We start from the raw sequence: 17,592 nt of genomic DNA, 5'->3' as shown, positions 1-17,592 counted from the left end.
GGTTGCCAGGGGCTGGCTTAGGGGGAATAGGGAGTGATTACTTAATGACTATGAGGTTTCCTTTTGGAGTAATGAAAATATTCCGGAACTAGAGAGTGGTAACATTTGCACAATGTCATGAATGTGCTAAATGCCACTGAATTGTATACTTCAAAGTATTTTCAAAGTATTTTAAATAGTAAGTCCTATGTGAACTTGACTACAATGAAAAAAATGAAAGCCAGAAAAGGGAGGCACACGCCCACGCACACACGCACTTCTGGCCTCTGCCTGGTGTTTTCTGCCTAGCATTTACCACCAGGGATGCTGTAATTTTCTTGTTCATTTTGTTTATCATCTCTCTGGCCCCTGTGAAGCACAAGCTCCTTGAGGGCAGGAACTTTGCCTGTTCTGGTCTCTGCTATTGCCCCAGGACTCAAAACAGCGTGTGATACACAGTAAATGCTCACTGAATATGTGTTGAGCCTATGCATGGGCCTGTCCTCCTGAACAGCACTTACTTTTCAGAGAAGACCAGGCATTTCTGAGCGTGCAGCTTCCCTTTCACATGCAGCTCCCAGTCCTAGGTCAGAAGGAAAGAAAAGTGACCCAAGTAGAACTGAGTCCATGGGAAGGCAAAGGATGAGCACAGAGACACTGGTCAGGCAGGGAGCACAGAGCGCCCAGAGGCTGGACCACCCCTGCAGACACATCCCTCCACCCTTCCTCTCTTCCTCCCAGGCTCCTCCCGCTGTTCCTGCCTCCCCATCCAGCCTTCGCTCCATCAGCTCCTCATCCATACATCTCATGCCCATCTTGAACAGGAGCCCAGACTCACAAATTGGATTCCCTCTACCCCTCTCAATGGACCCTTGCACCCACCACCTACCTCCCACCTCCCACCCCTTCTCCTTTCCCCCAGGAAGACCCCACCTATTTCATATCCAGTTGGGAGAATCTGGCAGGTAGACTCACAGTGACTTACAAAGCCTTAGAAAAGGTTCATGAGAGACAAAATCCTTGAGCACCTCCCCATGTCAGCTAGTCCCCTCCCAAGACTAGAGGTCAGAGGGCATGTCCTATCTGGGTCACAGGGATGCACTTGGATGCTGTGACCCAAACATAGGTGAATGACATGCTGCAGTGTGACTCACACTCTGCAAGGACATTATTATGCTTTTGGACAGGATGAGAGATGGGAGGCAGGACAGCCCAGTGTTTAAATGGTGCAGGCCCTGAAAGGGTCAGGCCCACATTTGAATCTCCACTCTGCCACTTTCAAGCTGGGGAGGTGGCGGGGGGAAGGGGCTGAGAAAGTCATCTCATCTCTCTGGGCCTCAGTTTTCTCATCTGTAAAATGAAAATCATAATAATATCTACCTCATAAGAGTTACTGCTGGCACACAGAAAGGGTTTAATATATGGTATTTGTTATAATTGTTATTGCTTCAAAATATTTCACTGCATCTGCAATACATTTTTTGGGGGGAAATTATACTATCATATACCTCTGTTTGCAGCAACTCAAAGCATTTCCCAACCACCGGGAAGGTGTCATGAGACTCTACCTCCATTTTGCTGATGGGGAAGCTGAGGCTCTCTATAACAATTTGTCTAGGTTCCAAGGAGGAATTAATCTGTTTCCCCTGATCCAAAATTCTGCTTTTTTTCTTTTCTAACTCACTACAATATGGGTACTCAAGGGGCAGTAGATTCTAGGCATACCACAGGGGAGAAGCCCTCCACGAGAAGGCAGGAAACTCCTGAGCCCCTTCTCTGCAACCCAGGTGGGGTCCTTTGCTCCCCTACTCAGCCTCAGCTTTCTCATCTAGAAAAAGTGTGTAAGAATTTCTGACTCACCTTCAAGCAAGGGACTGGTCCTGATACATTTCTGAAATTCCTATGGGTCCTAATACCTATGATTTTAGTCAAGAATACTGATGGCAAAATTCTGTTACCCCAATGCAACAGTTCCTTGCCCATTGGCAGCGTGAGTTGGGTCGTGGGGAAAGGCCTGCCCAGGCTTCTAGCTGTGGCTCCCAGCCTGTCTTGGACAACTCACCTTCAAATCAAACACCTTCTTGTCACAGATGCTACAGATATGCGGCAAGTGGAGGGGGGCCACACCGTGAAAGTCGTTCAGCTCATGAGCCTGCAGGGGCCGCACAGATAGCAACGCCTGTTCCTCCTTGGCCCTCCGCCCAGCACCGATAAAACCCTGTTTGCTGTTGTTAAGCCGACCCCCGAAGGAAGGAGGTGTCCTGTCTGAGGTTGGTTCCTCAGGGTCGTACAGCTCATAGGGCTGGTTGTGGGGTGGAGGCCACATGGGACCTGCTGTGAGATCAGGCTTGCTTTGGCCCGAGAATCCATGGGGGCTCTCCCATTGGCTGTTTGTGCCCTGCAGCAGTGGCCCGACCTCACTTTTCAGGCCCCCAGCCTGCTCAGCTGGAAATCCGCTGGCCACATGTGAACCTTGGGAGTTGGGTCCGTAAAAATCTTTGGAAAAGGCAGCTTGACCATCCTGCCCTGTGTGGCTGTAGTGCCCTTCATAGGTCACACTGCCCGAGGTTGAGGCCGAGGCAGGCAGGAAGCCAGGCTGACCATCTGTTTCAGGGCCATATGTCTGGCCAGAGCTGGCTTTGCCATACTCATAGAATCCTGCTGTAGCTGGAGCAGGCCCAGTCTTGCCAATGCCCAAGATGACTGCTGGCTGGCCAGGGGTCTGAGGCATTACCCCAGTGAAAGGATGCATCACCATGGCACTGGGTGGCTGGTTGGGAAGGTTCATGGAGGGTCCGGGGCCTCGTGTCTGGCTGGGGGGTGAAAAGGCAATTGCATTAGAGGGAAACCGGGTACTGGGTATGGCTGCAGCATGTTGGGGAACCCCAGCATGGCCGTGGGGGCCAGTGATCACAGACGGATGCCTCAGTTGATTGAAGAGAGGCTGGGACATGGCCACTTTGGAGAGGACTTGGTTCAGGACTGTGGCGGCTGCAGTGTTGTTGGTGACAGCTGTCTGTGCCAGCTTCAGCCGGTGGAGGGTGAGCTGGGCCTGCAGTTGAGCCAGTTGGAGACTGGCAGGTGAAGGAAGCAGAGGGTTCGGGTTACTGACCGAGAACGGGTTCTTGTCCAGGAGCTTGGCGGCACTGCGGGAAGACAGAGGTCTAGATGCACAGCTGGTTTTCAATGAGGGGGGCAAGGGGCTGTTCTTTGTTATCTGTGGTCCCCCCTCCCACATAAACAAGACCTTCCCACACTGGTCCCACATACAAGTGAATCTGCAAAAACCTGTGCTCACACATACACATTAAAAAAAAAAAAACTCCAATGGAAAAATTATATGACAGAACGTTCAATCTCACTAGTAAGTAGAAACATAAACTAAAACCATTCAAAACAAATATTTGCCTAGCAAAATAGCAATTTTTTAAAATGGCACTCCGTGTTGGAGAGAGAGTAGAATAGGCACAATGTCAATGATAATCAATGCATACAGCTTTGTTAAAAGATAGTCTAACAAAATGCATTTATTATAGCCATATTCTTTGACCCTGGAATTCAATTATATAAATCAAAACTGAGAAAATGAGCTCAAATGCAGACCAAATTTGATACCCAAAGATGCTTAATACTATACTATTTAAGAGTCCAAAGTTGAAAATTACAAATATCCAACAATAGGGAGATGGGATTTGAACTGAGGAAATTATGATACACCAACATAATAAAATATTAAGTAACCATTACTACTGGTGTTCAAATTTCTACTTTATTACATAGAGTACACAGCACCAAGCTTAAGACAGAGAGCGTTCCAATACGATAAATCTCCCTTGGTTACGTGCTCCCCCCACCTCACCCTTCCCCATGATTGCCAATGGTAAACATTATCTTGAATTTGCCAAAGTCTCTGTTACAAAAAAACAAAAACAAAACCACTTTAATGACATGAGAAAATCTATATGCTCTAACGTTAAGTGAAAAAGGCAGGCTTAACAATTGCCTACAGAGTGAATCATGTTTACATTTGTGCCAAACACATTTTCATCCTTGTCCTCATTTCACATCCAAAAGTAACATGAATTGTCTTCCTGTCCGAATATAGGCACAAACAAATTCAGCATCTCCTATACTCTCACAACACGAACCACTTCTGACACTAGATGTGTGGGAGGTTTTCTCCACACACCAAGCAAGCAACCAGTTCTGCAGTGGACACCAGCTGGGTGTCTGCCAATTCAGTTCCGACACTACCTGGGGAAAGCATCAGATCCCACAGGTTGATGGCTCAGCCCCACAAGACTGCCCCTCCACTTTGGATGTCAATCACAAGCCCCAGGTTGTTTTACTCATGCTTCTGACCAACTGGCTGTAAATCAGAATTAGACTAATTTGCTAGAGAGGCTCCCAGAACTGAGGGAGATGCTTAGTTTTACTGGTTTATTAGAAAGGATATATGACAAAGGATGCCAAGGAACACCAGATGGAAGAGGTGCGTGGGGCAAAGTGTTTGGGAAGGGGTACAGAGCTCCCACATCCTCTCGGGCACCCCCCTCTCCAGGAACCTCCACATGTCCCAGTCCTTTCTGGGTTTTTACAGAGGTTTCATTGCACAGGCATGATTGATTAAATCATTGGCCATTGGTGATCAACTCTACTTTCAGCCCCATTCTCCTTCCCTGAGGTTAGGGGTGGGGCTGAAAGTCCCAACCCTTCCATCCTGCTGTGGTCTTTCCAGTAACCAGACCCCATCCTAAAGATACCTAAGGGGCTGCCAGACATTTGTCAGCTTATTAGCATACAAAAAGATATTTATCCGATTCCAAAGACTTTTGGAGTTTTATGCTAGGAAACCTGAGGAAGACCAAATGTCACAATATCACAGTTCCCTTCAACTGAGCTCTCAAACCTAACTAGCATAAGGAATAACCAAAAAATTACAAGTAAAAAAATCTGAATTTGAGGTAGGGGGCAATAGCAGACTCTCACTGAATCTTACTGCAGAAAGGGTGTCCGTCTGACATGTGTCTTTCATGTGACCTATATTGGTTGGTTATAGTGGTTTCTGGACCAAAAATCAGTGTGCATGGTCTGGAAACTGGAAAGACTTTCCCAGAACGTCTGGGATATGTGGTTACCACAGGCAGGGAGGGAATCTTTGGTTAAGACCACATTTTCCAGGTTTTAAATTCCCATCTGAAAAGTGGGTGTCATCAGGAAATATGTTCAGGATGTTGATGAACTGGAATTCTGGGACATTTGAATGGGAAGAAGGGGACTGGAAAACTGGAAATTGGGGTTGCCATAAACAATGCGTGCTGTACAATAAGCATGCTTAGGCAGTACAGGGTAGACACTGCACAACTGGGACACCTTAGTCTCCACTGTCACAGGTTCTGTACAGTAAAAATCCAATGATAATGGAACAAAAACGAGAGAGGCTGGGAGCTAGCTCAGCTGAGGAGGAAAAGGGAGACATGGCAAGTGACATGGGTTGTCACACTGTCTTGTTGGAAGGGAGTTCCCAGAACATCAGGCACACCCACATTTAAATGTAAGTACAAAGCACATTTGAGAGCCAGATAAAATGCCTTTGTTATTCTTTCCCATTTGCATGAAAAATCAAAAATTGCCTATAAGTTGTTAAAAAGACACCACCTTCCCCAGCCAGCAGCCCTGCTATGCTCCAAGGGCAGAACAGGCTGGCTGCATTTTAAAATATGGGGGAAGAGGGCACTGAAAGTTAAAGGTAGTTACAGCCCTGTTCTCCTTTGGGGAGCCGGGCTGGTTGCAAACAAGCCTTGGGGGTCCCTGGGTGACCCAGCACAAATTCAACAGCAGCAGAATGGGGAGCGACCAATGTCTATGTAGGCAAGAATACGGAAGGAAGAGGAGAATGGATGGTCAAGAGTCTGATGATAGATTTTGACTTGTGTAGTATTAAGTAGCTGAGCTTTAGAAAAGCAATTAAGCTTAACTCAAAACCGTGGCCACACAGGGCCAACTCTTCCTCCCAGGTTTGTCCATCATGCAGCCTGTTCTTGCTAACAAGGCGATAATGAGGTGCCAACTTGGTTTCCATGACCAGAGTAAGACAAGGTTGGTTTTGTTTTTCCCAGAGAAGTCAGCTCTATTTTCTAAAATTGCATTCTGGGCAGGAGGGAGCTCTTGGTAGAGATTCCCCTTTGCCACTGAAAGGACACGTGAGGAAGGGCTTTCCAACTAGGAAAGCCAGCCATGCTGGGTATTTGCAGGTCAGCCATGGGAAACCTGTCCTTTTCAGAGTATGGCCCAGGTTACAGACGTTAACCTATTCAGATTCCTCAAAAAATAAGAAAACTAACCAGGTTTTCTTCTTAATTTTTGCTTTGACTAGGAAATTTTCATCATTCCCAACTTTAGTCAACCTTGAGTAGAAGTGATTTCACATGAATCGTCAGAGCTGAGCACCTGTTTTCATCCAAACACCCTAGACAAAGAAGAAAAAACACATCATACTATTTTTAAAGCCCTAAAATTCTTAGCCTGCAATAGTTAATAACCTGAAATTGAGGTGCATATAGTAGTGATCATATTTCTGAACCAAAAATTGGGGTGCATGATCTGACACCCCTGGAAGCTGGAACTGATGTCTCCTGCTGTCTTCCCACTCCTTAGTTTGTCACTTTTATATCACTCAGCACATCCTGTGCCTTGGGTTAAAAATAATTGTGTGCGTGCCTTTCTACTCCACTAGACATAAGTTCCACAAGAGAAAGGAGTATGTCTTGGAGAATCTTGTATTTCCTCAGCACACTGCCTCCCACTTTATGGGCACAAAGTAATTGCCGTGAACAAAATGAAGAAGGAAGATAATGGGTATGGCTCATCAGAATCTGGTGGCTTTGAGGCAATATGGACACCTCTTTTATGAGTACCCAATTCTGTGGAGAAAAACCCACAAACAGCTCAAAAAGGACAATCTAAATACACCCAAGAAGCAAATAAATTTTGCTGTTGTAAAAAACTAAACCTACAAGCAGGTACAAAGTCACCTTCCTAGGTCACTATCTACAATTTCCCACTCCAATGCAGGAGCTTCAGTACACTTTTTCTCTGTCTAAGTTCAGGTTTTTAAATTGAGTGGATAATCCCTGCAGTAGGCTGAATAATAAAAATGTCCACATTCTAACCCACAGAGGCTGTGAATATGTTATCTTACATGGTAAAGGGGACTTTGCAGACATGATTGAATTAAAGATCTTGATTATCTGAATTTCTGAATTTAATTTGGTATGCCCAATGTAATCACAAGAGTCCTTCTAAGACGGAAGCAGGAGGATCAGAGTCAGCGAGAAGATATAAGGATGGAAACAGAAGTCAGAGAGGAGAGAAGATGCTTTGCTGCTGGCTTTGAAGATGGACGAAGGGGCCATGAGCCAAAGAAATGCAGGAAGCCTCTTAGAAACTAGAAAAGACCAGGAAACAGATTGTCCCTTAGAGCCTCCAGAAGGAACTAACACCTTGACCGTAGTCCAGTGAGGCTGGTTTTGGACTTCTGGCCTCCAGAACTGTAAGATAATACATGTATGTTATTATAAGCCATTAAATTTGTGGCAATTTGTTACAGCAGCAATAGAAAACCAACACAATTCCCAAGACAATTAGATGCAAAAGTGGCTTCCACTAGAGAGGCGGTGGTAGGTGTAGGGGCTGACTGGACCTTGCTGGTATGAATTGATCCCCCCAGAGTACAGACCATCTGACCAAACATCCAAAGACCCTCTGGGAATGTAGTCAGGGGCCAATTCTGCACAAATAGGGGCCCATGCAATGTGTCTCAGACCTGGCCAGTCCAAGAACCACATCCCTCTGGCAACAGTGATTGGCTCATGGGGGAACACTCTCTGATACTTTGTTAGAGCTATCAGGCATGATTCTCTGTCATGCCATGGTTGCTAAATTGTTGTTAAGCCATCACTTAATGACAGCCTGCTTGAGAATAAAGCCAACTCAGAAGATGCTGGCCTGAAGACAGAGGTACAGGCAGCTCCTTGATGACTTCCTAGGAATGCCTTGAGCCAGCTTCTCCTGAATCCACCCTGTACTTTGCTGGACATGAAGCAATGCATTTCCTTTATTTGCTTAAAGAAAGCCAACCTACGTAAACCACGGGCATTTAACCATCTTTTAAAGACGGTTCCTTTCTGTGGCCCGCATTGACTTGAAGGTTCCTGGTCACCCTCCAGTTTCCTCTGCAGGAGTGGGCTGACTGTGAGGACCCAGTAGTTGGAGCTACAGGGTCACTATCATCATCATAGGGAGAAAAGAGGATTAGAAAATAAGGAGTGGGCAACTGCTGAGAGAGGAGGGAGCAGGCATGGGGATGGGATTTGAGGGATCCAAGAGAGTCTTAACATCTGGTTGGTGAACCAGGACTTAAAGGGCTGTGGAATAACAAGGACACAGCTGAAGTGCAGTAGAGTGAATGTGTGTAGATGTATCAGCAGGCTCTCTCCTGGTAATGTCCAGCCATTCAGAAGCAGGAGCCAAGAACCACAGCCCAGAGCATGGTAGTGCCTAAACTCATGCACCAGCCACATCTGCAATAAGCACAATATCTTCCAAGATAACCAGTTCAGGAATTTAAATTCACTTCCAGTGCAACTGGCTGAGTGGTGAATGCGCCATTTCTTCTTTTGTGCTAAAATATAGAAAGTAATCGAGGTGAGAGGGCTGATGACCAGGCAAGAAAATATTTTCTAGGTATGACCACACTATAAAGGTGTGGCCAAATAAATGCAACGCTGAAGGTCAGATCTTTAGAGCAGAGTTGAGAATTTATGATCTTTCCATGTCTTTATGACACATTCTGCTAGTGTCAACACAGGAGAGACTTAAAGCAAAGAGAGGATTAATGTCAACTTAACTAACAAGAACTACATTATAGTTTTCCTTCCTTCTGAACCATTTTTCTTTAAAACATTCCTTATTTATGGTATTTTGGTGGGAATTTCTTTTTAATATTTATCTTTCCTAGATCAAAAATTCTCAACTCTGCTATAATGCTTTCAGAAGCTAGGTCAGAATATGACATTCCTGAATGTCAGGTTACAAAGGTGACAATGACAACACGACAGTCATATTGGGGCTAAAGTTCAAACTCTAGCTAGTGATCACACTTTAAGAGTGAGGTGAGGCCTTACAATTTAGTTTAACTCACTCATTCTACAGACAAAAACAAAACAAAACAAACCAAAAGAAAACAACAAAAAACAAACAAACAAAAAACCGCAAAAGCCAATGAAGTTGGCGTCCTCTGTGAAACCGCCCAAGTCACACACCGAGACAGAGAAGAGCTGGGACTGGAATGCAGGCTGCCTCTGTCCTCAGGGCTGATGGAGTGGCTGTGGTCGGATACACGCCTATCAACATATACCAGATGAATTTTCTCTTTGCAAGGAGAAGATGAGGCCACACACCTTTTGGATAGTGCTCTTTCTTGATAACAGTAGGGCTGCTGGGTCTCCACTAGCTTGGCCTCTGTGACTAATTTCGAGACTACTGGGTCAATGCTGCTATTCTGTGTTTGGGCCTTAGCCATGACATTACCATATGATGATTCATATCACCATGACACCTCTTGGAATGATTCATAACAGCAATATAATCCTATCATCTCTCTTTTGTTTTGTGTTTTTCAGTTGGTGTGTTAATGAGTGTTCTCACTTCATTAGCTGTCTCATCTCCAGAACAGCCATATGGACAGCTAAGTCAAATATGACCATTTCCAGTCTATAGTAAGAAGACTGAGACCAAGAAAGATCAGATGAACCGTGTGAGGTCATCCAGTGAATAAGGGACTTGACTGGGACTTGAAGGAGGGTTTTTAAACTGTAAGGCCAATATTCTATCCTCTGTTTACACGTTCATTAAAGGGAGCTCCAAAAACCACGTTTCTGGGCCTACTTCCTTTGGGCCAGTTAAACATGAGTTTGGGTTAGTTAAACATGAGTTTAACTAACATGTTTGGTATCAGATCCCTGGGCTTTCAGTCCACTGTGCCCCGTACGTCGCTTATCAGGCAGAGCACAGTCTCAGAACCAGGGGACTATGCAGTCACAATGGGGCAGCTGGTGGGTTTAGAACTGACACGAGAGGCCTGCCTTTCACGCTGGACTTAATAGAACGGCTCAAAACCTGCCAAAGAGAACTGATCCTGCAGCAAATGCAGAGAGAATGATACACATTCTGCTAGTGTCATCACAGGAAAGACTTAAAGCAGAGGATTAATGTCAACTTAACTAACGAGTCCCATAGTATAGTTTTCTTTCCTTCCTTCTGAACCATTTTTATTTCTTTAAAAATATTCTTTATTTTTATAAAATGAGGGTATGGTATTGTAGGTGAGAATTTATTTTTAATATCCATATTTGGTTTTTTTTGAAAATTTTAAAATACAGAAATATGAAGAGGAAAACAAACACCTATGAATTCAGTGCCCATTATCCAAAATGAATAAATGCTACTGTAATGGTCATTTTGCTTCAAAATTTTTTAATAAAAGAATATTTGACAGATAAAGCTGAAGCCCCCTTTGAGACTCTGCTAAGTTCAATCCCACCTTCATCTCCCCAGTGACATCCACATGTGGTGTGTCTATCTGTCTGTGTATCTGCCTGTATCTATATATAGAAAAAAAGCAGGAAAATAAGGGATTTTTCCACATGTGTGCGTTTATAAAATAGTGCCTAGGACTGATATCAACAAAATTTCTCCTTAAGAACAAATGCATAACCTACCAAGTTCCCTCTTACACACTGAAGACTGAGAATAGCGCAATGGAGTGCAAAATCAGGAAGCTAGAAATCAGAAGACCTGGGCCTGGCCCAACAGCCCTTATTTACTCCCTGTGGGATCCTAGGTCAGTTAGTTTCCCTGGATCTCAGGGAGTTTTTTTTTTGTAAAATGAGAAAGCTGGATGAAAGGATCTCCAAGGTCCCTTCACCTTTGAAATCTGATAACTCTAAGGTTTAATTTCCTCATCTGTCAAATGGAGATCGTAATGTCTGTTCCACTCACTGTAAAGATCAAACGTGATGTGCAGGTGCTCTGGAAAATATGATAATTATATTAACTATCATTATCATTGCTCACAAATTCAGCTATTTCTGCGCCTGGCCACTCCTGGGAGTGCTTTTAAAGAAACCATTGTTATATATACAGCCATGTGCCACTTAACAATGGAGACATGTCTTGAGAAATGTGTTGTTAGGCAATTTTGTCATGCGAACATCATAGAGTGTACATACACACCTAGGCTATATGATATACCCTATTGCTCCTAGGCTACAAACTTGCACAGCATGTTCCTGTACTGAAGGCTGGAGGCAACTGGAACACAATGGTGAGTATTTGTGCATCTCTAAATATGTTTAAACCTAGACAAGTACAGTAAAAATGCAGTATTATAATCTTATGGGACCACCATTGTATATGCCATCTGTTATTGACCAGAACATCGTTATGCAACCCGCGACTGTATATGGCTTCGTTCAGAGGCATGTGTTGCAGGCCAGACAGCATGAAATAATTTCATTCTCTCTAACCTTGTTCTGTTAGGCAGTCAGTTCAGCACGGAGGCTCTCTTACCTATATCCCTGAAGATTTAGTAAATGAAATACCAAAAATACTTTATTATAAAATTGTCTCATCTACAAAGACATTTCCCAGATGGACCCACAGCTTTCAGAGTGAAATGTGGCTCAAATCCATTTAGGACAGGAGTTGGTTTGTCAGAGATGCAATTATTAAGAAAATCCGCAATGGGCAAAAATTAATTGGTTTTGTGCAGTCTCAAATTGAGGAAGCTGGTTTGACTTGTGGGGTTAGGGGAAATCTTTCCATTTTCTCGGTAACATAAGATCTGGTGACCTCTCAACTGAGAAACTTTTCTTGGGAACATCTGAGTCTTTTGTAATGGAAAAATGAGTTTTTCGAAATGTATATTTTAAAACTGCTATGCAAAGTTCTCTAAGAAACCAAATTGCTAATGTTTATACACACAAATAAATATATAGGGATTTACAGATCAATCCTGGCCCAGTGATAGAAAATGTACATACAAGCACTAATGCCTTGGCATATACTGGCCCCTCTCCCTACACAACCTCCTCCCTACTCCCCTTCACCTAGATATCTACCATCCTTTGAAATGTAGCTCACAGGACACCTCCTCCAGGCAGCCTTCTCTGGTTTCTGCTCCCATCCAGTGTGCACTGATGTCCCTTTCATGATCTTCAGAATGCCCTTCTGCTCCATCAGCCTCAACTGTACTCTCTTCTAACTCCACCACCTGCTCCCATAATTGTCTACTGAAGCACTTGTCTGACTTTCCCACTGTCCCATGATCATTCGAAGATAGGAACTATATGTGTCCCACACCACATCACAATACCTAGCACATGGTAGGTGTGTGGAACCAATAAACACTTCTATCCAATGGGCTAGGCATGGTGGCTAACGCCTGTAATCCCAGCACTTTGGGAGGGTGAGGCAGGCGGATCACTTAAGGTCAGGAGTTCTAGACCAGCCTGACCAACATGGCGAAACCTGGTCTTTACTAAAAAAACACAAAAATTAGCCAGGCATAGTGGTGCGCGCGCCCGTAGTCCCACCTACTCGGGAGGCTGAGGCAGGAGAATCGCTGAGATCACACCACTGCACTCCAGCCTGGGCAACAGAGCCAGACTCTGTCTCAAAAAAACCCACAAAAAAAACCAAAAAAAATTTATCCATGGACATGCCTGCTCCATGTATATGTGTATGTAGATAATAGCTGTGTGTTCTCCCTTCGTTTTCTTGGCTTAATGTTCCCTGTGTATTGCTACAATGCATTGAAAGATGAAGCTCTACAGAGAATGTGGATTAGATTCAGTCTTTGAACACGGACAAAATTATGTAAATATCACTAACCACATCAAGTATAAAATTGTAAAGTATTCAACAAACAGACTTCTTGTCACATTTTTCCTTTTAACTAAATCGGAAGAAAATGCAATTTCAGTGTGTGCCTCTGAGGCGCTGTTAAGTGCCTAATCTACATGATGTTGGGATGAAACCTATGTTCCAGGACTGGTCCCCATGTTCTGTGAATTTTCTTTTCAGCAGTTTACATCACCGATATTTTTTTCTATTAAATGTACAAAGACAGTTATAAAATTCAAGCCAATTTGAAATGAAAGAATTTTGGATTAATTTTAAAGAATTAAAATCCTGTTGGTCTTTTTCTAGAGTTGCCTGACAATTAACCTAGACATTTTAACTGATGTGATTTCAGCCAAATACTAGAAGTCCACATAAAACTGGAGAGGCAATGTGGGCCAGTGGGGGAGGAAGACTGTGTCGGTTTTAAGTAGACCAAAAGCTCTGTCACCAATAACTCTACATCTTATTGACTTCATGTCACCCTATCGACCTTAGTTTTCTCATCTGTGAAATGGGAGGGTCAGATGAGACAACATTTAAGGTTTCTTTATGCCTTACGATTTTAGGATGGTGGGTGTTTTCTTAAGGCAGTTATTCATGACACAGAAAAGTTAGGATGATCTGGCCATGGTGCAGAGACAGATCCCAGGACTGGGGTACCTCAGTTTCTGACAAGGTGAAATAACAGCAGTAATTCAAATTTTGGTGGGCACCCAGAGAGGAGAACTTCCTAAAACACAGATGCTGCGCCCACCCCTCACCACCACCCACACCCTCATCTCTGTGTCTGACTCAGAAGATCTGGGGGTGGAGCTTGAACATGTACATTTCTAACAAGTCCAGGTGAGGCTGATGCTGCACTTTGAGAACCACTGTACTAGAGTATTTTGAAAATACTTTCCAACCCTAAGAATGTACAGTGAGGTGGCTGGGGGTAGTGGCCTCACACCTGTAATCCTAACACTTTGGGAGGCCACGGCAGAAGGATCACTTGAGGCCAGAAATTCGAGACCAGCCTGGGCAACATAGAGAGATTCTGTCTCTAAAAAATTTTTTAGATTGGCCAGGCATGGTGGCGCACAACTGTAATGTTAGCTACTTGGGAGGCTCAGGTGGGACGATCACTTGAGCCCTGGGTTTTGAGGTTACAGTGAGCTATGATACCACCACTGCACTCCAGCCTGGGTGAGTGAGCAAGACCCTGTCTGAAAAAAAAAAATCTATAGTGAGTTACCAGGAATTGAGTAACCCCTGTATTTTAACGAGCTACTTCTACTAGCTGCAAGTACACCAAGAATGGGCTTCCTCTTCCATGGGGGTTTCAGACAACGTAAAAATAATTTCAAGGGACACATGTAATTAATTGTAAAACTACCTTCCCTTAAGAGACATAATCAAGATTTTCAGAACATTCGGGCTGCTGTAATAAAAACACTCAAGGTTCAGGGAACCTTAGGTAACATAGATGGTTGAGTGACTGGCTTGGCATCATATTACCAGGTTTGTTGGAAAGGGAGAAAGCATACCTCCATCTACATTGAGTTCACTAGTGCAGAGAACAGAGGGTGAGCTTCCAGAAAGCTGAAAGTTCTTTAGTCAACACCCACCCCTATCATTATAAAAAGCCCATTCCAAAACTCACCCTAGAAGGCTTAGGCTAAAACAAACAAATAAACAACAACAAAAAAAAGGTTGTTGATAAAGTCATCTATATCACTAGATCTCAAACTTGGTGGCACTTAGGAATTACTTGGGAAGTTTTAAAAAGAACTGGGGCTTGAGTCCCACCTCCAGAGATTGACTCAACCCAGGCATTGGAATTTGTAATATTAATAGCTCCCCAGGAGAACAATTGTGCAGCAAAGTCTAAGAATTACCAATCTATAAAAGAATAGAATCAATCTGTTCTTTATTACTTTGGGTCCCACAAGCCATTTTTGTCACTCCAAACAGCATGACCATTTGTCTTAAATGACCCTGAAGAATAAACACTGAAATTTCTACAAGTCCACAAAGGGTCACAAGTCCACAAAGGGTCAAACACAATACAGCTAAAAATATTTCTTAGTTCTATTGATGCACCTTTTCATGCAAATCGATAAATATTTTTTGCAACAAGATTTCCCCCAGAGAACACATACAGTTTCTGCTGCAGAATGCCAGGTGAGGTTTGCTAGGCGAGGAGATTTGCCTTCTAATTAAAAGCACCTTGAGGACATCATCCGCATCCTAGAATCTTTCAAACTCCCAAGTGCCTATGTGGTTCAGCACTGGGCAAATTAGAGGCACTGAACAAATACTGGTTCAACTGACTTGAAATTATGACTGTCTTAAGCATGTGGGAATGTAGATCTTACCAGAATACCCTGTTTCCTTGTGAAGGACATGGTATATGTTTCTGTGTGTGTTTTGGGAATGTGCACAGTTTAATTCCTTTACATTCCTTAGATTAAATGAGAACATTAAGATTGGGGCTTTATAAATAAGCCATATAACTATTTATTGAGAAAAATATCCCTTTCCCAAAATGGGTGGAAGTTTCTGGTGCCTTAAGACACATACATATCTTTCTGACTACAGCCAACAAAACACAGATGTCACCCAAGGCAGAGAATATTATATGTGCATGACTTTTGGCTTTTGCCTGTATCTTACAAAGCTGTGGCCATAAGAAAGTTACTGCAGAGTAGAGATAAAAGACAACCTCACAACGGTTAGATACACAGGCCCATCTTCATCACATTTGCATGTGCCATTCTAGATATTTTCTTAGAATACCACAAACTAAACCTGTGGTTACGATCCAAGCAGATTGAAAACTGCCTTGGCTGAGGCCAGAAAGAATGGTTAAAGCTTGAAGACTGATTTTTTTTACTTGAAACTGCTCTCCAGCACTTTCCCCAGCTACCCCATCCATTGCTAATTAGAAGCAGCCAAGGCTTGACATGTACACAATTCTCTGTGGTAAAATTGATTATTATATTACTATGGAAAATAAGGAAGTCATTTCATTCGAAATATCAAATTCCACAAAAATCATACATGGCAGCTGTTAGCATATGCATGTGGGGGAAGGGTAAGTGCGTGAACATATTAACCCTCTCCCCTTCAGTTTTCTGACATCTCAGAATTGCAAGAAAGAAAAGATTCCAATGCATATAAGGCAGAAACCAATGGCAAAGCTGCATAAAAGCTATTTTTAAGGTTAAAAAAAAAATCTCCGTGATATAAGACACCCCGTCCATGCCGTTTTATGAGTATGGATTTGCTTTTACACACTTGCAAGCAGAAAACTAGTATTCCTCTACCACATGTGTTGAAGCTACTTGTAATTGCATCAGATAGAGAAATGAGGTGAGTCATGTTTGGTTGTGCTTGAGTCTGCTAACAGACCATCATGTCCATGTCCAAATCTGTACCCTGAACCGCACAACAGAAGTTTATGCACTTGCTTGCTTGCTTGACGACAATGAAAATAGTTCTGTTTAAACACTTAACTTTACTTAAAGATACCTAAGAGGTGCTGAAATTCATATTCCAGCTACTTCAGGGGTGCTCAGAAGCTATTCTCAAGCCTTGTTTCTTGGCGAAATATCCCCTGCTCATGAATTTTAACACGGCACTCCCCTCCTGGTCCAGAATGAGTCAACACTCAACAGATACGAGATGTTTCAAACACCTTTAAGTTCATTTTCCATCACTGCCAAATTCCAGCAATTAACACAAAGCACCTCACCCTTAAGAGATGCCCATCATTTATAAAGTTTTGGGATTCTGAATGCATCCCCTTCCATTCTCCCAGATCTGGTGATAACGCAATCTGTTTTCCAGTAGCCTTGCGACTTTTCTTTAAAGAAGAGTTTAGTAACCAGCATAAAAAGAGCATCTAGACTTCCTGACATTAGGATCGCTGATTTCACTGGGGTCATGAGGAGCTGTTTTAGGTCACATGTTAAACTGCCGTTGTGAATCATTTGTTAATTTTTTTTTTTAAACGGAGGGGGTGGGGACACAGACAAATCGCATACTCATGCACAAATGCTCAGCGCCGAGAAATGTTTAGAGGTGCTGCCTGAACTGGAGAATTAAAAAAGAAACAAATAAACCTCTATTTCTCCCTTGTGCTGGGGAAAGGTAGGATGACGTCATGCAACCTTACCTTTCTGAAACATACCAGGGTGCCTGGCACGACGGGCTGACCTGTGGCTACCGAAGCCTGGAGTCATTTTGGGTGTTGCGCATGTGCCTCCCTAGAAAATTCCAATGACATTCTACCAGCTTTCTGCATGCCAATCATGACAAGCCTTCACTCAAACTGTCTCGAGTCTGGAAAGGGGCAGCGGAGGGGGTATGCAAGCGAGGGAGGGACGGAGCGAAAGAGAAAGAGCAGTGCCTGAGCACGGCATACCCGCCTGGAAGGGCAGTCACATGCCACCGGGAGCCATTCCTGCTGCATTACACATGCCGAGTGTAAATGGCAAACAATATCAGTCGATGTTTATGCCACATGTTCTCAGCCTCTTCACATATCAACACCCAAGCCAGCTCTATGGAGACAGGTCTCCTGAGAGCACTTCAGAAGAAGGGATCTAGGTCTGATCGCGCTGACCATTTTTAATAAAATTCCAAAGCCTCGCCTGGTTTACT

The 17,592-nt window shown here is 43.6% G+C and overlaps 1 protein-coding gene across 2 annotated transcripts in view; it reads right to left on the bottom strand.

The window, feature by feature from the left end:
- Positions 1–17,592, bottom strand: part of RBM20 (RNA binding motif protein 20) — a 192,846-nt gene that overhangs the window by 55,550 nt on the left and 119,704 nt on the right. For both annotated transcript variants that reach the window (XM_508032.8, XM_054659887.2), the window contains exons 2-3: positions 2,042–3,125; positions 501–562 (exon numbers count right to left, since the gene is read on the bottom strand). In XM_508032.8, the coding sequence (XP_508032.5) occupies positions 501–562; positions 2,042–3,125 (1,146 nt within the window). The remainder of the gene's footprint in view (positions 1–500; positions 563–2,041; positions 3,126–17,592) is intronic.

Source organism: Pan troglodytes, chromosome 8 (genome assembly GCF_028858775.2).
Source record: "Pan troglodytes isolate AG18354 chromosome 8, NHGRI_mPanTro3-v2.0_pri, whole genome shotgun sequence".
Lineage (NCBI taxonomy): Eukaryota > Metazoa > Chordata > Mammalia > Primates > Hominidae > Pan > Pan troglodytes.
The sequence above is the reverse complement of the archived record's forward strand: the minus strand, read 5'-3'. Positions and strand labels throughout refer to the sequence as shown.